This window comes from Xiphias gladius, chromosome 21 (genome assembly GCF_016859285.1).
Source record: "Xiphias gladius isolate SHS-SW01 ecotype Sanya breed wild chromosome 21, ASM1685928v1, whole genome shotgun sequence".
NCBI classification, from domain to species: Eukaryota; Metazoa; Chordata; class Actinopteri; order Istiophoriformes; family Xiphiidae; genus Xiphias; species Xiphias gladius.
The window spans coordinates 3,104,831-3,126,112 of NC_053420.1; the positions used below are offsets into that span (position 1 = coordinate 3,104,831).

General features: G+C 45.6%; 1 protein-coding gene across 7 annotated transcripts in view; it reads right to left on the reverse strand.

Annotated features, from left to right (window-relative positions):
• Positions 1-21,282, reverse strand: part of ripor3 (RIPOR family member 3) — a 60,622-nt gene that overhangs the window by 14,070 nt on the left and 25,270 nt on the right. For 5 of the 7 annotated variants that reach the window (XM_040159014.1, XM_040159011.1, XM_040159013.1 and 2 more), the window contains exons 2-11: positions 11,694-11,789; positions 8,996-9,148; positions 7,905-7,983; positions 7,734-7,757; positions 7,497-7,550; positions 7,011-7,160; positions 3,513-3,576; positions 3,370-3,413; positions 2,134-2,259; positions 1,387-1,532 (exon numbers count right to left, since the gene is read on the reverse strand). In XM_040159014.1, coding sequence (XP_040014948.1) covers positions 1,387-1,532; positions 2,134-2,259; positions 3,370-3,413; positions 3,513-3,576; positions 7,011-7,160; positions 7,497-7,550; positions 7,734-7,757; positions 7,905-7,983; positions 8,996-9,148; positions 11,694-11,788 — 935 coding nt within the window. In that variant the 5' untranslated portion in view covers position 11,789. Of the gene's footprint in view, positions 1-1,386; positions 1,533-2,133; positions 2,260-3,369; positions 3,414-3,512; positions 3,577-7,010; positions 7,161-7,496; positions 7,551-7,733; positions 7,758-7,904; positions 8,255-8,995; positions 9,149-11,693; positions 11,790-16,086; positions 16,232-21,282 lie in introns of those variants that run through there. The other 2 variants (XM_040159012.1, XM_040159016.1) reach the window with 2 other exon arrangements.

Here is a 21,282-nt window from a genome sequence, read left to right on the forward strand (position 1 = left end):
TGTTCTTATGGTGTCTTTAAAGTGACATTTTGCTCTTTTGGGAGCTTTGACTAAACTTACGTGGGAGGTTGTCAGAGCTTGCGTAGACCTACTTTTCGACTGCAGCGCTCGATATTCATCGGTTGCAGAAAGTCAGACCTGGGGGGCTTTGCAGTACAGACACTGTCCTCTGTTTGTGTCCTCATTTTCTAACGTCTTCTCCCGTCAGTCTGAACCTTGAACCAACAAGTTCCCACCTCCTCCTGCTGCCCGCAGCTGTATTTTGGGTTTTTTTTTTTCTCAAGCCATTTTCTCACGTTGGTCATAATAGTTTACATATAGCAGCAAAACAGTGGAAAAGACTGAGATGTGACTCATTTAGGGGCTCAGCAGAAATGTGTGTTGTGTGAGTGTGTATGGGAGTCTTTTTGTTTTTTTTGTGATTTCAATTTTCCACCTCTCCGGGGAGAATCCGTGAAACGTCCTCCACCTGGCTTCTCTAAAGCCTGAAATGTGATCTGTCACAGTGCAAGAGCACGGCAGAGTGTGCGTGTCCGTGTGTGTGTGTGTGTGTGTGTGTGTGTGTTTGTGTGAGTGTGTGTCTGTATAGGTGTGTGTGTGTGTGTGTGTGTGTGTGTGTGTGTGTGTACGATGTACGCTCTGTATTCAATCAGCTGCTTAGCGACAGCTGGCTCAGGTTAGAGGTACAAAGGAGACAGAGGCAGGGAATGAAGAAAATAACCAAAACAGAATCTGGCGGATGTCTGAATGCGAACCGAAAATAATCCCACACGTCAGTTGTTGTTGTTTGTTCTCTCTCGCTTTACCGCCGAGAACATTTGGTGAAGTCACAGTCTGACATTTCAGAGGAGAATGAAATTATAGAAAGTGAGTTGGGAACAAGACGAGGAGAGAGAAGGAAAAGAAGATGAGGTTTTTTTTCTCATTCTCAGCCTCGTTTTGTTTTCCAACCATAATCATTCACTCTGTCGCCCCCTTTTTTTTTTTTGTTGTACGAGAGAAGGAATCTGGTGGTTCTGTGGACCAGCTGCACTTGTCATTCACATGATTCAGCGCCTACTATGATTTCTGCTCAGGCAGCAGGGCTACGGGACGGGAGGAGGGGTGACACGTCTGAGGTCAAGAGGTTCTCGTGTTCGACGCTACGCTGAATTCCATTTCCTTACGCAGCTGTCCGCACCTATTCCCCCGTCACATCATTCAATTATTGTCCTTTCCTTTTTGGGGAGATCACTGATTTCACCCTCATCTACTCCCCATCAGATCCTGTCCTCTGTGCTTCACGTCATGAAATTCTTCTCCACCACCTCATCAGTCCCCTCTCCTATCGTAACTTCTATACGGGGAGACTTCCGTGTATCTGTGTTGTGACGCGTGCGTCCGTACTTCCAGGCGACTTCCAGCTGCAGTTTGATGGTTCCCAGCTCCGTGATGTCCACCAGCATCAGCTGCGGCCTCGCAAAGAAGAAGTCTGCGCTCGCACACATTATCGTGCCGACCAGCAGCCAACCCAGGCCCTTCGCCTCCATCACCTGAAAGAAAGGATTCGACAGGTGAGATACCTGCGCGCACATGCGCTGAAACATCCTGTACACAAACACACTAAAATGCACCAATTTGGTGTGAAGGGAAATTAGTCTCTAATGCAGCAGAAATACTCAAAGATATACATGGTAAACAGTGTTCTAATGTTGTAGTTGGCCAAGGCTGAGACAAGTCTTACTCTTTCATATACAGATGTGTAAATAAACTATGAATCATATCATATTTTTTGAGCTGATCTTTTCCTTTTGTGCGTAAAAATCTTAAATAATGAAGTAACTTTTGTAACTATTGCAGTGAAATAACTGTAGTGAGAACAATAGTTCCCCCTGAAATGTAGTGTAGTGGGAGTATAAAGTGAAGCCTGCAACGGAAATGTAATTATATAAATGCTATATAAATAGTGAAAAAGGTCGATAATAAGGGGATTTTATTCAACCAGAAGTTCAAAATATGACAAAGAAAAGCAACAAATCTCTGTCTACATGACTAAAATTGATTATCAGAATAGTTTCAGGTTTATTTTCTGTTCATTGACTTTCTACGTGTGTGTGTGTGTGTGTGTGCGTGTGTGTTGGCATGCCGTCTCACCTTGATCTCGAAGTTGTGGTGTATGTGCGGGAGGAAGACCATCTCCTCCTCGTCCCAGGACTGCGTGTCGTCGGACTCGATCCTCCCCCTGATCCTCCATCGCTGGCGGCCCAACCGCACCACCACCTGGCCATGTGACATTACCGAGACGTGACGTCAGCGACCACCGGCCACAACTCAAGCGGCTGGTAAGTTCCTCGGTCGGCTCAGGGGTCGGCGTGTAAAGAGACCACCCTCCAACCGAGGGCGTAAAGATACCGTTCTATACGCTACGTTGTCAAAAGGAAACGGTTTGTTCTTACTCAGTATCAATAAAGTACAATTATTAGCTGACGGTCAAAAAACGTTACCAAACGGTTAATGTGGGACCAGTTGGCATGGCAACATATTTTCCCGGCCGTGCAAATAGTTTTGTTTTTTTCCTGCTGAGGTTTTTCGCACACGTAGCTCTCACAACCGTTCAATTCGTCATTCGAGATCCGTCTGCACCAGCAACGCGCCCCAGTCAATCGGGACGATCCAAACACCTCGGCGGGACAAAATTTAGCTCGGTGTTTTTCACAGGGAGGTCAGTGGGTCGCCCCGAGTCTCCAGGACGCTGTTTTCGGCAGAGGGACGCAACTGCCGAGTTTTCAGAACGTGTTCTATAAATGTTGTGCAACACCGTGCGTGGGTTTCTCTTCACCTCCCTTTCCTACCGCGCTGGCAGCAGCGGTCTCAGGAGTGAATATCTAAACCTGAAACTGTCAGCAGGGTTATACACCACCGCACGGCCAACGGATCCTTTAGTGCCCGGACAACGAATTTGGTTAAAGAGACTTTTCCTTTAAGGAAACTATGTTTTGTTCAGTGCATCAATGCACCGTACGCATGCTTGAGATGAAAGAAATGTGTTGTTTGCATTTCTCTCCTCACACACCAATTTTTAAACCTTCATTGTTTGCATCCTTGCTAACTTGCTAGAGGCGTCTCCTCCTTCCCCGCCTTTTATTGAAACTGGCGGTCAAGTCCTCCACAGTGGAGCTTTAAGGTTGGAATCGCATCCGTACATTCAATTCAGTTCAGCCTAAGTCACCAAACTGCTTCAAATGTTCAACCGCTAGCTCTGTTTTTAGGCACGTCACATCATCTTTAAGTTGACTAAATGTGTTTCCTTCACTTTTCATGCGCAGAGTGATTTTTGCATATTAGGGGCATAACAAAGTGACAAAGTGTCTCTAGATAGAAAAAGCTGACCTCGTATTGGTCCCCGGGGCAGAGTCGAGCGAAGCCGATCAGACCTGCAGGTGAAAACACGTTGGATATTGGGTAAATAACGCGTCACTGTCGACTTGTAAACTGCTCTGGGACTGTGTGTGTGAGTGTGTGTGTGTGTATACCTTTCATCTTGATGTGTAGCTGTCCTAGGAGGATTTCTAACTCTGCCTCCATAACGGACATGTCCTGCAGAGTGGAGAAACTTGGGTTAAGGTGGAATTTCAGAAAGAACAGATGAATCTTTAGACGGCTGCCTTAACGTTTTCTTGAACCACTTCTGTTGTGATGCTTTTCGCCCGTTTTCTGTCCACGTTAAGGTCAAAGGTCAGGATCGTCTACAGAACATTGACACCGGCGCTTTTACGTTTGTGTTTTTTCAGCAGATATTTGGCAACAAATTCAGCCTTTTGTCCTTCTCCCGACCCCTCCGCTCCGCCGGCTGTTGGTCCTTGTTGCGGTGGTTTGGTAGAGTTGCTCATTAAAACCAGTTCCCGCAACGAGCCACGACTTCCACGGCTTTCCGTCAATTGGGCCGACTTTCGCTGGAGGTCACGGCCGTTCGCCGAAGCACTGCGGGAAAAGCTCGTCAGCGGAGCCGGAACTGAGAACCGAGCGGCCAGTTAATGAGTCCGCGGGAGGCCGTAACGCCTACGAGTCAAGCTACATTCAAACACAGGCATCAAATACACAAAGGACCGTTAAAAATGAAAGAAGCTGCACTGCAGGCAAGTGGCTGTGATTTCTGCTTTGCTTATTTGCACTGTTTGGCTGACGTGACGTTACGTCCCTAACTCACCCTCAACTGCACTGCGTCAAAAAACACAAGCTCCCAATTTATTTCACTGACGCGGGATTTTTTTCAGTGGGGCCGCTGCTGCAGTGCACCCCAGCAGAAAAGTTGCACCAGGCTCAGCTTCTGGTGCAGCGTCATCCGCAGTGCACTGCATCGTCACATCTATTCAAGTGCACATCCGTGCGGTCCAGTCCTAGCGTTGTGCTCATCTCCAGTGTTTCCCCAAAGGTTTCGAGACAGAGGAGGAAATTATTGCTGCTGTTCTAACCTCCAGAGCTGTAAACCCCTGTCTCGTAGTAGTTCCACCCCCTCAGTGTCGTTTTGGCCTCTGATTAACCTTCAGACTTACACACCTGTCTGTCAAACTGACTTTCTTGGGTCATACCTTATCTTCTCACCACGTCCTCTACCAAAACACCTGAACCGGTGCAGCTCCTTGTTTTGTTTTTTCATGTCATTTTTAAAAAAATGCCGAGCTATTTTTAATCTTACAATCCTCACACTGTTAGGTCTTGATTAAAGGGGCACTCCGCTAATTTTTACACACGAAGATCAGTTCACTCAACGTAAGTAGCACCACTCAGCCGGTGACAACAGCTGCATAATGTCCCCTGTGGCTCGGGAGTCTGAGCAAATAACCCAGATGATAGCAGGAAGGTAGTCGTGGATTAGCCTTGGATACAGGTACAAACGGGGGAATTTGGGGTTTTGAAGAGTGTGTGTGTGCGTGGTTGTGGAGACGCGCACGGACGCCAGAGTTACGGATCGCTCCGGATCAACACGCGAAAGAGTGAGTTCTCTGCGAAAGCCTCACAGCTCGCGCACGCCTGCGTTTGTGAGAGAGCGACTAAAAAAAAAAGAAATAAAAATGAAGTGTTGAAAACGCGCACGGACGGGATAATCCTGCGAGTCGGTGATCAAGAGGCAGAGATTTGGGAATCTCTGTGAAAAAAGACGGCAAGTGTCCATATGGAGGGAAGAGCAAGCCAGGAGTTCAGAGGAATAAATAGACGTAGAGACGTGAGCATGTGTTGGAAAGTGTTGGAATGGGTCTGAGAAAGAGAGAACAAATGTTCTGCACCACCGACGGACAGAGACACACAGACGGACGGACAGACAGAGGACATGAATGGGTCTTCAGTTGTCTGTTAATGACCCTTAGCCTGCGGCTGCAAACAGAAAGATCGCTCTGGGACCATCAGTCACACACCAGATTGTTTCATTTGGCCGCGTTATGACCATTAGAGGCGAGTGTGGGGCCCCCTGCCCCCGTGGAGTTGATAGATAAGTGGTACGTTTCAATTACAGCCCTTCTACAGATTTTCTCTGATAATGCAGAATCCGCTCTCAGCTAATTTTCCAGCTTAAGCAAAACGCTTGTCGTCTGTTTGTTTTCCTTGGATGAACAGATTCATTCAGCTTCCGTCTCGCTGCATTTTTACACTACAACTATTTTCTGTGATCATCGGTGACATAAGTATTTGTCTGGATGCTTGTCGGTGGCTGCAGCCCAGTTTACACAGTATTTCCATTCCGCACATATATATATATACATATATCGCTGCTTTTAGTTTTTTACCAGTATTTGAGAGGCTCTTTCCTTTTTTTTTTTTTTTTTTAATGAATAAAATGTGTAAAGTGTTTTTATTAGCAACGACTTTCTGATCAAACTGAAAGCGTCAGTGGTGCAGAAAATAAGTGACCGAGAAATGTATAAAATCACCATAAATGGAGAAGTTAGCACAGTGTTCTTGCTAACACGGGGAATTGTACCAATCCAAAGTGATCCTAAGCTTCGGGGCAGGAACAGAACCAGGATGTTGGGCGCTGACTTTTTTTTGGTCATTCATCGTACGGTTGACGATTTCATGCCCGACTGTGTTTAGTTGCGTTTCAACCATCTGTGACCTTGGTCTGCTGCACACATGGTCAGATCACCACACAGCTGTGATTCGGGATACGCTTTTGAAAAACCCGAGCTGCAGCAGAAACACGTTGCAAACAAAGTAAAATATGTCGTGTGCTTGATTTGTGAGCACGAACAGAAAATACTGTTTATTGGCTTCTTAAAATGTTAGTTCCAGCATTACAATGTGGGCTTACAGTAAGAGAGTTCATTTGACTGGGATCTGGTTCAAATACAGAACAGGTTTATGACTTTTACGTCTGTTCTTCAAAAAAGTTTTAAAGAAGAGCAGAAGTGGACACATGGTAGAGCGGGATGCATCTTCTTGCTAGTTCAAAACTCTCGCATGTCTCGGTGCGTCGGCGTGTTTTCTCTCTTCGACTCGCTAATAAATCGAGTGGATCAGCAGGACGAGGAGACAGCAGAAGTCAGAGGGATGATAATTAGAAAGAAACTGAAATTTGACTTTACTTGGTCCTCATGTCACCGGTCTTGTGTTTTTAAATTTAAATTGGAGCAGATGATTCAGAGAGGACTCGCTAAAGTCGCAACGGTGAGATGACCTTTTCACAGCAGGATGGGGAGATGAGGCCCCGCTGGATGTGGGTTCTGACCGCTTGACTTGAAACCGTTTCACACCCGACTTCAGTCCGACCCCTCAGGAGATGATTACCTGTTGCTCGGGGTAACACGATGGTCAAAGCAGCGGCAGCGCGGTCAGAGTTTCGACCAATCGCGAAGCGTCAGCTAAATCTTTCAAGCGCTGAAATGCTAACACGGGTGAATGATGGACTTGGAATGGGAACGACATGTCAATGGTATCACTTCCAGATTCACTTCAAACATGCATTTTAAGTCTCTCTCACACACACACACACACACACACACACACACACACACAGACAGGGATCTGTGCAGCACCTGCAGGCTGTGCCTGTGGTTGCGGTTGAGCTCCAGCAGACTCTCTCTGGAGGCTCTGGTGGACGGCGATAGCGAGAAGGCCCTCTTCATGTTGACCGCTCCCTGACACAACCTCCACTGGATACAATACGTCTCATACAGCTCGTCCACCTGCAGAGACAAGAGACAGGACCCAGGTCAACCCATCAACAGAAATCCACTGTTTCCTTTCTCTCTGTGAAACCCAGCTCCAGTGGAAACTTTGCACGGACTGCGGTCATTTGGGAACTCAAGTCGAATTTTATTCTCCTCTTCCCCAACTGAACTTTGGTTTCATAGCACATTAAACATAGATGAGAGACGACACATTCAGCTGTTCAAAGTTCTCTGTCTGAAAGATGACGGGAGCCTTTGTCCCTCAACTGCCTGGAGAAAAAGTGGGATCCAGCCCCCGTCAGCGTCACCCAAACCCAAACCTCAGACCTCAAATCTGGAGCGCCATCTTACCTTGCTGATTTGAAATTCTAATCGTCGTATGTATCTCTCCAGAGCTCTGATCTCCTGCGAAAGCAAAAAAAAAAAAACTTTGTCTTTAATTATTTTTTTTAATGTTTATATATTGGTATCCGATGTTATATATTGATCTGTACGAAAAATCAAAATGTGTTTCGGTTTGACAGAAAGAAAATATGTAAAATATGATCTGCAGAGAAAATGTGTCTATGGCCCTGGTGGAAAGATTACCTTTTCCAGATCATAGAGGAAGGCCTGGGAACAGGGAAAAGACTTCATCATCATCATCATCATCATCATCATCATCATCATCATCATCATCATCATCATTACTTAAAATCAAAAAACAAATCGAACCCTCCTCATACAGACAGTACACATATGTTTTGAACTGGGCCTCACCAGTCTGGAGTTTCTCTTGGTCTCTCTCTGCTGGGACGACAGGAAGTCCATCTCTGCCTGGTGACCCTCCAGATACTCCCTGCGGACGGCCACATTGTCAGCGAGGTGATTCCCAGTGAGATCTCATTGCATTTGAAGCAGAACTGCAGCTTTACGGTCAGTGGTCGTCTACGCCGACAACATCGCTGGAGCAAGGCTGCGTTCGCCTCATACAACTTATCAACTTATTATTTTTTTTAAAAAGCATTTGGGAACTCCTGTCATGTTTCAGATGTCTGTGAGCTGTTAACAGCTTCTCCAAAGAGACGCATCTGCCTCTCTAAGCTTCTCCCAGTGTCTCGTTTAAATAGCTGTGAGAGAGCCCGTCAAGGTCGTCAAGGTTCACAAGAAACAGCAGAGGTGAGAGAAAAGTGCAAAATAATGCAAATGAAATCCGAGCAGCTGGACTTTGTTTCTTCCTTCCTACCTCAACAATAAGATTTTTTCCTGTGACCCTTTGGAGGGGGCCGACCCCCAGGTTGTGAACCGCTGGACTCAACTATCTGAGTGTATGTGACGTAGTTAAAACCACCTCCACCTGGAGCAGCTGCGACAGTAAGGTGCTGCTGAAGCATCGATGCTTTATGTCGGGACATTTTCTGCAGGATATGTACTTTTTTTTTTTTTTTTTTACTTTGAGTACATTTTGCTGATGATACTTTTACTTTTAAAGGCAGAACCTTTACTTGGAATAGAGTATTTTTACATTGTGGTATTGGTGCTTTTTATTTAAGTAAGGGATCTTCTTCCACCGCTGCTGCTGAGGGGTAATTACAGCCGGGTACCTCAAATATTTCTGATTTATGCGACTTACATGTGACGGATGCTTCGCTTTATTGCTTAACCTCACACGAAAACATTTTATAACAACATAAAAGAACCAGAAAAGAGCCAAAGAGCGCCCATCCTCAACATTCAGCTGCTGTCTGTTTGAAGATGAGCTTATGAAATAAATTTATGAGAAAAGTTTAATGTTGAGTGTGTGACAGCTGCAGTCGAGCAACCTCTGCAGCCGATGCAGAAATATGCGAATTCCCTGCTGGTATACATACTTGAGTCCTTTGCGTAGCGCCTGGAAGACCCTGTCGACCTGCTCCGGCTGCAGGGACCAGATGCCCCCCCCGTGGCTGGGAGACAGGTTCATCCTCGGCGATTTAGCCCCCGTCATGGTTTTGGAGCGAAGAGAGTTACGTGAAGAGGACGGCCTGGAAGCAGAGAGATGCATAACGACACATAGCGAGACCGATTGACTTTCACGACTGTCCAACTAAAGTCTGACTCCAGATTCAGTTCGATAACCATCGGTAAATCACTGGTGGAAGGACAGGACGCCAGCGCGGCCGGGATTTTTCCCAACGTAAGCACCCGAGGTCACCAAAAGCGAAGAAGTTTTAAGGCTGCTCTCAAAGGTCTGCTACCACATGATGATGGAACTAGAGAGGTAAAAGAAGGCCCTCAGTTGTTGCTGTTTTTCATTGTTTGCACCGGCCATCCAGAGTGACGCGTTTTGCGATCTGGCGCCCCCTGTCAGCGGGACATCATCATTTGTCTGCTACAAATCAGTGTCGGAAAATAAACCGGTTTAATGATCTGACGTTGCCCGCGGTTAACGTTCGCAAGCCGGAAACGAAGAGCAAAGTCGCACAGTCTGAGGCCGGGTGACCTCGTGCGTCACCTGACTTCCTCCTTTGCTTCCCACGAGAGTCGGAATTCCTTCGGCCGCCGGGCGGCTTCGACTTGGGTGGACAGTCTACGTTTCATGCTGGACTGGAATGGTGTGTGAACCAGACTTTCAACCCTGAGCGCCACAAACACACTCTGATAATGATTCTCAGATGCAATGAAAATGGGTTTAAAACGTGTTCGGCCATTTCTGAGCGGGCACTTTGTTTGCAGACCTTCACACACAAGGTGTTTGTGTCCATACACACATCTGTGCAGTGTTTTATCATCCATGTTCCTCACAGAACAACGCTTACTCAGATTTAGAAGACGTCGCCTGTAATTAAGTGTTTTCGTGGTGTGTGGTATTTGTCGTCCCCGTCTGTGTGTGTGTGTGTTTATGTGTATGCGGCCCGTTTATGTCATGCTTATGGCCGGGTCCTGTCATGACTCCCGTCACCATCAGAGCTCCAAAATGAAGGAAAACGGGAGACGCTTGGGAATGAATAGATTGTGTGTGTGTGTGTGTGTGTGTGTGTGTGTGTGTGTGTGTGTGTGTGTGTGTGTGTGTGTGTGTGTGTGTGTGTGTAGAAAAGTGTTTTTCTTTCTCTCTCTCACGCAGGTAGGACATTTATTTTTAACATGATGTCTCTCCCTCTCTCTCTCCCTCTCCCTCTCTCGCTCTCTCTCTCTCTCTCTCTCTCTCTCTGTCTCTGTCTCTGTCTCTCTCTCTCTCTCTCGGGGGACTGACAGTTGACGTCCACGAGTCAGTTCATTCAAAAGAAACATCTCCGCGCCACAGAATGAAAAACGACTTCCGCAGAGTCGCGATCTACGACGATCTGGCGTCCGTTCAAGGACTCACCGAGACGCATGTTCTGCCTCCTGTCATTCGCCCTGACAGTTGTGGGAATGAGTGGAGCTCTCCTCTGGGAAATGATCCCTCAAACACGTTTTCTTCTGTTGGTTTGGACGGGGCTCAGCATCGCGGAGTCCCGCTCACACTGTCAAACCAACAGCGTTGGAGGGCGTCTGAATGTTAGACCACGTGGGAGCGTCTTTCATCACCAGACCAGTTTGTACACGTTTCACATTATATCTTTTTCTGTGCGTGCACGTGTTAGTGTCGGCCTCAGGTGCATTTGACAGTGTGGGAAAGTCCGAAATCTGCAGCAGCTGGCATGGTTAGAGGTCTGGAGGTCCGGTGTTAACGGTCATTAACCTCTGTCACTGTTCGGGGATTCACTACGGCCAAACGGCGTCGTTTCTTATCTGCTGCCTGTCTTATTTCGCCTCGCAGCTATAAAACAAGAATGTAAACAAACTGGCTGGACATGGCAGGGCCCCATGATTTCGTCCGTCAAAGTTCAACCACACTGAGGGGTCGAAAGTGGAAGATGTTCAACTTCATGCTAATGGAAGCAAAATTTGCCTGGTGACTGCACAGTATTTTGTCAAAGAAACAAAACAAAAAACCCAAAACAAACACACAAAACAAACAAACAACAAAAACAAGAACAATGCAGTGGTGGGTGAGGATGTTGAGACGTGTCTGTGGAGGAGAAGATCATTATTGTTCTCTCTGGGATCCGTCTTTTCTTCGTCCTCCAGGATTACAGACGCAAACAAAAATCAAGTGCTGCTTTGGCACAGCGTCACGTAAAGTGTGGGAGAAAGTGCGGGTTATGCTTATTTACACAGTGTTTGTTAGTGAGCAAGCTACTTCATTGACTTTGAGGGTGATAGCGTGCCTTGGCCAAGGGATGCACCTTGTGCTACGTGCTCAGCCTTGTCCACAATTTGTAAAACCATAGTTCCTATCGAAACCACACCTATACTTACCCAAGCCTACTTGCTTTATGATCTTAATCAGCTCAAAGTCACGTGTTTCAAGTGCTAACTGGTGTAAAACTGGCAGCTGTATCAACCGATCAGCAGAGGTTTTGGATGTCCCGCGTGGGGCATGACTTCAAAACAAAGACCTCATTAGTTCCTCTTTGTGATTTCTTTGAGACTGAATGGATCAAAGGTAAACGCGAGGTTCATTATCGTCTGCATTCCCATCGGCTGTAACAGTGCGTCACTCACCGTCGTCTATTCAGAGAGCTGAACCCGGTGAATGAGCGGCTCCTGGTGACCAAACCTCCATCTGAGGGAGAGTCGAATCGCAGCTTCACCGACATCCTGGTGAGAGGCAGAGAGAGAGAGCGAGAAGTAAATCTCAAACGCCAAAGTCCCATCCCTTAAGCATTCCCAGTCTTCCCATATCAGTCCCAATTATCCCACATCAGCTCAGTGACAGAGGATGATGCTACGAGCAGGCAGTCTGTTGACGACACATCTGCGACACCAAACCGCCATGACGGAGAAACTCAATCGCACCAATCTCAAATCAATACATTGACAGTACTCATGACTTGTTTGTACCCAAACCGGCATTTTAAAAACGTAAACCACTTTCCATCAGCTGTCCTGAGATGTTATCCCAGTATTTAACAGGCATCTGCCACCGGGCCCTGCAACCCCGTGTCCCGGAAATTACACTTATATACAACTAATCTGCAACAGCACATGTGTTTTGAGGGAAACGTAACTGTGACTGGATTAGTCTTTGTATAAATGTAATTAGGATACTTTGTGAATGTTCATATTTGGCAAGTTGCAACCACGTTGATAATGAACGTCTCAGTAAAATGTTCACAGACGACACAATTGTTTTCCACCAAAATATCGGATCTTGCCGATGCAAGAGACTCCAGCATTATTAAACTTTTTTGTGGCTCTGTTTAGACTCTCCCAGCTCTTGGTTAGGGTTCGGGAAAGATCCTGGTCTGGTTTGATAGAGAAAAAGTGAAAAAAATCACAGTTTCTGACTAACGTTAACCAAAGCGCTTTTGTTGCCTAAACCACAGACGGGAGTCTGGATGTGGACCCTGGTCTCTGGTGTGATAGTTGTGTGCTTTGGACGTCCACCCATCCAACCCAACCGCCATCTGTTGACGCCGCTGCTGTTAATAAATGTAGCGCTTCATTAAAAAAAGAAAGAAAAAGCAAAATGTTGCTTCTGAACATAATCCAGACAGAGATTACGCTGCCACCACAATTTAATCGGGGACAAAAACCGTAGTGGTTTGGTATGTACGTAATTTTTAGGACATAGGGTTGTTCCTGTTCGGGCAAACTGTTTACTCTTTATTTTGATGATTGGGGTCGATGAAATGTATCTTTTGTTACTGGTGTTAGTGAAAATAGACAAAGTCAGTGACGAAAGCACTATTTCCTATTTTTTTTCTTTTTTTTTTACATTCACTTTATAAAACACACACGTGCGAACACTTGAATCAACAAGACCACCCTTGCTCTCGGACAATCCAAAACAAGCCTCTCTGAAGTTCACCTTGTCAACATCTACCCTTTCTTTCTAAGCCGGTCAGTGTTGTTTACGTCTGAGACGAATCAGGTTCCTCTCTGACCTCAGTCTCTAATTCCTTTGGTAAACTGCCATGAAAAGCTGCAAAATTTCAAAAAAGGTCCAAAGGAGTTTTAGTCGACCACAAGTGTTAGTAAAAAAGGTGTCGTCGTGCCTGAGTGTCTGTAACTTTTCAGTTGTTTTTCATCTGCATCAAATGTGATTCCGACCAAACGGGATTTTTCTATAAGTGACCGCGAAAGCATTTCGTCCACGGCGGTTGAGAGAAAACAAAACAGCAAAGTGTGGCACGAAAGCCCAAAGGTCAAACAGTGATTTAGAAAATCAGATCATGTACAGTTTTCATACACAGGTAAACACACTCTCGTTCTACAGAAAAATACCGTGTGTATGCAAGTGTAGTGTCCTCACGCGCACACACACACACACACACACACACACACACACACACACACACACACACACACACACACACACACACAGACAGTCTGAATGCCATCTGCTCAGAGACTTTCAAGTGGTTCCTGTGAACCTTGAGTTTGGGAGAAGCTAAAACAACATCACTGTTCTTTCTATCTACACGGTCATCAGCTGTTTCCTTTTCAGATGAGTTCATAACTCACTGTTGAAGCCTTGTGCGTCTTATGCGGAACAACAGATTAATCCTGGTCCAAACTTCTCCATTCAGCAGCCTATTGAGGTCGACTGTGTCGGTAAACATGACGGATGCGCAGTTTTCTTGAATATCTTGGCCGGCATCTCCTCCTCTGCTTTTCTTGTCCTTGTTTCATTTTTGTTCGTTTTCTGCAGATCATGAGCTGCTATGGATTTACTGTCTTGCACAAGAGCACTTCAGCAGACGAGCTGAATCGAGGCCATCCGCACTCAATTTGGCGCCGCCGTGACTGGGATTTGAACCAATAGTTTGGCCGAAATATGCTGCCAATATAAGTAGTTCAGAATAACCCAGTTTGGAGTCCTGACCCAGAATGTAAAACATACTCTGGTCCCGGTGCCAAGACCAGCAACGGTCACCAAGCAACCACACATAACACACAGGGATAGAGAAACCAGGTCTGATGATTCTGGACCAATGTTAGCCAAGTAAGCACTTCTACTGTACTACACACACACACACACACACACACACACACACACACACACACACACACACACACACACACACACACACACACACACACACACAAATGGTTTCTTCCTGCAGAGTATGTCAAGTATTTTTTGTTTTACATGGATAAACACTGTGTTTATGTGTTATCGTTTCCTGCCCGTTAATTCTAAATCATTCACATACAATCCCCAAACAAGAACATAGAACCGTTTAAGTTGAAATATGATGTATTTTCTAGAATTTATTTTGGATGAGGAAGCTGCGTCCAGAGACCAGTGGAGGGAAGCTTCCTCATCCCTTTGAATCTCAAACAAATACACTTGTGGTCGTAGGAGCAATTTTTTTTTTTTATGGGGAGGTGGGGAGGGCACGTCAACCCCCACCCGCCATCGTTTGTCTTCCTCAGTTAATTCTATTTAATAGTCGGTAGTGGTGGAAAGCAACAGCATATATTTTCTCCAGTGCTGGGAGTTTGGGAATTTTTTCCCCGTCCGAATCGCGGATGAAGGCCAGAGAGTCGTGTGCTGCACAGAGTGCAAAGTCCTCTGGGGCAAATTTGTGATTTTGGGCCATAAAATTGACTTGACTGGGCTTTTGTGCCAGAGTACAATTTTGGGGTACTTTATCTGACAGATGTAGTACTTTGAAGATTAACATAAAAAACACATAGCGAGCTTATAAAATACGATGCATTATTAAAGATGGAACCAGTGGCGCTGACAGTATCTCAACTGTGTTTCCTTATTATAGCCTGCTTAACAAATGGTGGGTAGAAGCTTTGAGAAATGCCAGACCTGGGGGGGATCGGCTCGGTCTCGTTTAGCTGAGAGCATCAGAATAGCAGAGTTCGGTCCTGGCTGAACGCCACGTTGACCAGCTGTAACAAGTGATGTGAGGAATGCCACAGACATCCACCACCGAACCAACCAGAGCGTCTATTTCTGCCGTCACAGATAACATCCACCTCCCCCCCGTCGGCTCCGCTGCGCTCCCTGGGTGTAGACGCGGCGTTTCTCAACACGCCAGTGCACAGAATCACCTGCAAGACGCTTCGGCTGTTTCAGTCAGTCTCACCGTACGTTTCCTCCTGTTTCACTCCCATCACCTGAGAAAAATGTCGTCATAGTAGCTACATGCTCTGAAACACGTCTGAGAGTTTGAGTCTGATGTTTGAGGGTTAAGCCTGCGTTTTTCTGCAGAAAAAAAAAAAAAAGGGAAAAAAGTGTCACATTTTTTTCTCCTAACTTTGTGTTTGTTTCGGAGGAAATGGGGGATTTCCTCTGAACCACTGAATCACCACCACATGTGGCCATGAAGCAGCGAGACGGACGGACGGACGGAGAGGGAGAGGGAGAGCTGTGGCCGTCTAGCGTGATGGTAAAAGATGAAACAATGAGCACCACGAAACACAAACGAGACGGAAAAAAAAACCCTAGATTGTATGTTGTGGATATGAGAAAAGTAAAATTACAAGACAGAAGAGTAATGACTATAAACAAGAGGATGTACAGTCCGTTACAAAAAGCACCAGATCAGTCCTGAACATCTGTGGAACAAAATCCGAGCAACATGAACAAGAAACGTCCCAGATCCCCTTTAACAATGTTTAAAACCCTGACACACCCTCTACTCCTGTAAATGAGCTGTTTAAAAAGGGGGGCCTGGGTCACACACACACACATGCACAGCTGAGGTCGTTGGATGTTGTCACTCCCACCTTAAGGGATCCGTAGACCTCCACTGTTTACACTAAGACAGAGCCTGTAGGAAAATAAGAGCCAGGGCAGAAACGGAGTGAGAAATAGCATCTGTCTGCAGGGATGGAGAGAAAAGGACTGTGAGAGAAGACGTCTGACAGCTGCAATTATTTCACAGAACATTTTGAACCTTTAAAAACGTTTCTAAAGCGCGGACTTTACCCTCAGAGATTCTTTCTCAAAACGATTTCAATGAAGAAACTCCGGCAGCTTAAATTAGGACTCCTGGTGATCAAAAGGTATATTTTCTTCCAGATTAGCACCAACGTTTGTGACGGAGAGTGATGTCCGGTTACATTTCCACACTGCTAAAAGAAGAAGTGATGAGGGCGACGTGCCTCAGCGTTTTCATGTGACTTCCAGAGGTGTTTTCACATGACTTTGTTTGGGTTAAGTCCAAGGCTCGAGTCACTCGAGATAAGTTCCTGTCCATTCTTTGTAAACAAATTGCAAGATGCGATGCAGGCCACTAAGTGAATGGCATTTCAGCGACTTCCCTCAAAGCTGTTAGCGTTACTGTGGCCAAGTCCCTCTGAAGCCTCTGCGTTGAAGGAGAGATGGGAAAGCTACGCAACATCTGTCTTTGACAGACTGGACGGGTCTGTCGAGTCCACCACTGTGGTCCAGACTGAAATGTCCAAACAACTTTTTGATGGTTTCCCATGAAATTTGTTCAGACATTCATGGCAGAGGATAAATCCTCATTTTTGACTCGGGTGATCCCTCGACGCTTCTTCTAGCGCCACCAGCAGGTCAAAATCTTCACTTACCCAAAATTTCTCCTCATCAAATGACTTAGATAACGATAGATGTTTCACGAACAAATACCTGCAATCCCAAAGACATTCCCATCGGCCCGGCGCCCTCTGCGCTTTGCGTTATTTGGCATTTGTCAGCACGCTAACCCACTACAGTCAGACGGTGAAAACAGCAAACGCCGTCATGTCGACATCGCTAGTGTGAGCATGTTAGCGTGCTCCGCGGCGCCTGAGTACAGCCTCAGAGAGTCCTTAGCATGACTGTAAACAAGTTTCTGGGACTTTATCAGGTCAAAACTGGAGACCAGTGTCTTTCAGGTTAAAGTCTCAGATTGTCACGTCCAGGTCTCGTCGATTTCATACATAAAATTTTAAAGATTTTTGTAGTTTTGGCCGTCGTTTCTGTCGCTTACAGTAGCTTTGCGCTTTGTACTCCAACAGGGCAAGAAAACGTGAGGCAGATTGCAAACAACACAACACAGTTGACCTGAACAACTTTATCCGGCGGTGAAACCAGTTGTGAGTGCGTCCAAAATGTTGGTGGTAATCCGTCATTGCAGGAAAACCGTGTGCACACAACTCTGGTAAATACGGTACAATACGTTGAGCCAGTCGGTATCTATTGAACGAACAGTTTGGGTAATAAGTCGACTGTTCACCTTTCTCTTTCACATAAGTTCGACCAACCTCAAGGTTTGTTTACAGCTTGTATGATTGTCTCGGCTCTCGTTTTTCTTTGGACGTGTTCGTCAGACTTGGACCCAAGGAATTAGGCCGACTGCGGTGAGTGATATGTTATCACAACCAACAGAAACAATGGCCAAGGCCACAAAAATAAGATCCAGTGGCACTGGTGTAATAAACCAGAAAAATCCTTTAACTTTTGGCCAGTAAAACGAACTTGGGCGTTGGGCTTCGGTCCTGATTAAAACAAAGGAAACTTTCAAAAGTAATTCTGTGAAGTCAACTGTTCCTACAACCTTGACTTCCCGTCTTTCCAGTGGTGTTTCAAACTACCTTCTAGTTTTGTCTTTTCCAACCCTTCCAACCCAGTTCATTTTTTTTTTTGTCTTCTGTACTTTTTGTGCTAGAAGATGCTTATTTGCGTTCCTAGACAAATCTGATGTTTATTTTCAGATTTTTTTCATTTTTTTCTTTTTGCTATCCTGCTGTTTTCCTTCACACCGGCACCCCGCCAGCTGATTTCACCGATGATTAATTAGCTGCTGGTTGGCCGGAGGTGTGCAGGTCACCGAGTGCAGCCGCTGGAGCTTTTGGTTGGAACGAAAAACTTGCAGCTTCTTGTTTCACCGTAATTGAAAATGACTGAGAATCTCTCGAGAGAATGCAACTTAGAAACATGTGTAGAAGATATGAAGTAAATAAGAAAGTCAATGCTCTAATTACAGGTTTTACTTATGAGCAGAACAAAAAATAAATAAAATCTGGAATGTGATTCGCATGTGAGAGGAGGGAGGCACATTCCTCGGGTGATGAAGAATTCATGGGGGATGAAAAGTGTGTGTGTGTGTGTGTGTGTGTGTGGAGGGGGGGGGCAGTGGTCTGAAGAAAAGTTTGGGTGAGATCTGGTCTTAAAAAAATTAGCCTTGACCTGCAAGTGATTTCATGGTCCCATGTGTTGACGAGGTGGGAGGTTGGGGCCTGTGAGTGTGAGAGAGTGTGTGTTTATGCGTGTGTGTGTGTGTGTGTGTGTGTGGCTGTGTGTGTGGCTGTGTGTGTCTGGCCACAAAGCTGTTAGCGCGCAGCAGACCCTCACGAGGGGCCCGTACATCATCTGCGATTCACAAGTACACACATTTGTACATAAGCAGACACATGCCTGACACATAAATGTTTACATTCACACACACACACACACACACACACACACACGCTGTTCAAACCTCCATGTAAAACACAAACAGAGGGAATAGATTTTCTTCTCTCCCCTCTTTTTGTGGGTGGGGTGTGACAGTGTGATTTAAGTGTGGTTTCGGCGGCCTCACTGGTAATCGCTCTCCCTCAGCTCGGCGTAATTAGCCTCATTTCTACTTCTGCATTCGCCTCGTTCCGACTCCGTAGTGATCAGTCCCTTCCCTCGGTTGCAGCCGTCAAACAAAGCGGCTTGTAAGTGGTGACAGACTCGAACCCGGGAAGCCCGGGAAATCCCGAAAGGTCAGCGGGCCGCGGGCCTCTGTGCCTCGTCGTACGCGCAGATTCTTTCCTAAGGGGCACGTCCCAGTGAATTGAGAGAACCTCGTTGCATTCGCCAGTTTTTCTTCGCTGGTCAATTACGATGCGTGTGGTAGGTGTGAGCCGTGATTTCTGATGAGGTGCAGCAGGAGGTGAACCAGTGTCGGGAGAAGTATCCGGATCCTTTCTTTGACAAAAGGCAGCAACAGCACAATATAAAAGTCCTGCATTCAAAATTTTACTCAGGTAAATGTACAGTAGTGCAGCACGGCCCCTTTCAGAGTGTTGTGCCGTGTTGTTACAAATGTTATATCATTAGATTATAATTATTGACAGATTAACATCAGCAGAATTTCGCTGTTGCAGCTGGTCAGGGTGCAGCTAATTTTAGCAGCTGTATGTAGAACAATTTGATGATAAGTTTCATTTAAAGGGAATATGGATGAATATTTTAGTTTACGGTGGGTTTAAGATGTCACCTGGGCCTGGGAAACTGATAAACGTGTTTTTATTTTTTTTCACTTATTTATTTTTTTTGACTGTTTTCTGTCATTTTTTAGACCAAACAATCAAAAGTTGAACTGACAATTAATGCAGCCTAGTTTCATCTCTAACAGTCGAGTGTCTTTTATAAGGTTTTTTTTCACTTCTTAATCTGTAACTCCAGCTGTCCAGGTAAATTTAGTGGAGTAGAAGCATAAGGTAGCATGGAATGAAAATTCTAAAATAAAGTACAAGTTTTTCTCAAATGTATACTTAAGCAGAGTACTTGAGTCCTTGGTTATTTTCCACCAGTGTGTAGAACCTCCGGTGTCGTTTTGTCAGCGCCTTCCAAAAAGACCCAGAACGAGTCGCCAACGCCTTCTGTTCTGCCGCCTCCCAAGCTAAAATCTCTTCAGTTCAGGAAACTAAAACTACCGGGTCGAGGTTATAGGAGATTACCGTCATCGGCTGTTGGTGGGAGACGGGACGCTTTGTGAGCCCACCCATCCACACCGATCTGGGCCCCCTAGACTTTTCTCAGTGGTATAACTGCAGCGTGGCGCCTCTTGCCCCTCATTGATCGCAGCAGAGTGTGGTTTGCTTGTGTTTGACCGGGGCAGCGCTGTTGATTTTATGATACGGACGGTCTCATTTTAAGCAAACGATAATAATTATGAGATCAATTCATAATGATAGAGAGAAGTAGGATTCTCACTGATTGTCAGACCAGAGCCAAAACAAATGCAGGCCCAGTAACATGATTCTCTGAGCAAGGGAAGGTTACACAACGCTTCTGGGTAAAATGAAAAATAGCGATAGAGCACGCAAAGCAGATTCTGCTCCTGATTACTGCAAGTCCCCGATCAGAAGTCAAGATAGATGCAACGGTTGCCAAAGACATCGGAGACTTCCACTACCGTGAACGTTCCTTTTTAAGGAGCATCTGAAATGATGGACTTCATCCAATACGCCAACCAGATAATCACGGTCGATGTATTTTATTAGGCAGCGAAGACGCACTCAGATCCTTGCCTTACGCAAAAGTCACGAGTACACAAGTAAAGAAAATACTCCATTACAAGTCCTGCATTCGGTATCCTTCTGAAGTAAAAGTGAAATGTAAGCAAAAGTACTCACGGTTTCCTCTCGTTGATGCATCATTTTTATACGAAATGATTTTAAATACTGATGCATCGATGCTTCAGCAGCATTTTACTGTTGCAGCCGCTCCAGGCGGAGCTGCTTTTAACTACCTCATATACAGTTAGATAGTTTAGTGCAGTGGTTCCCAACCTAGGCCCCCCCCCAAAAACAAATGGGACACCAGATAAATCTGAGGGGTCCTGAGATGATTAATGTGAGAGGAAAGAAGAAAAAAACCAAGTTGCGATACACAAATCTGTTTTCATTTTTTGGACCTTTTTCTTTTTCCTCTCCTTTTCTGTCAAAGATTTGGATAATTTCACCAGTTTTGGCCTCGGACTGTTAAGTTAATGAAACCATCTGAGACGTTTAAAGGGGGAAATCACTCTCTGTACTGAAAGTGCTAATAATTCATAGACATCAGAAGAGTTCACAGGCCAAAATGGCTGAGAACCACTGGTTTAATCCGTAACAGTACCTTGCATTTTATATGATTATCATATGTGAAGTCTTAATCTGAGAAGTAACTAGTAACTATATCTGTCAGATAAATGCGGTGGAGTGAAAATGTCCCTCTGAAATGTGATGGAGTACAAGTATAACGTGGCATGAACTGGGGACACTCGTCTAAAGTACAAGTGCCTGAGTAAATGTACTTAGTTACTTTCCAGCAGCGTTTTAAAATCCTGCACTCGGTGCATTACACACAGAGAGCATGTGTGTGGTACATGCCTGTGTGTGTGTGTGTGTGTGTGTTTCTGGGGTCCTTTTCCCCTTGTTG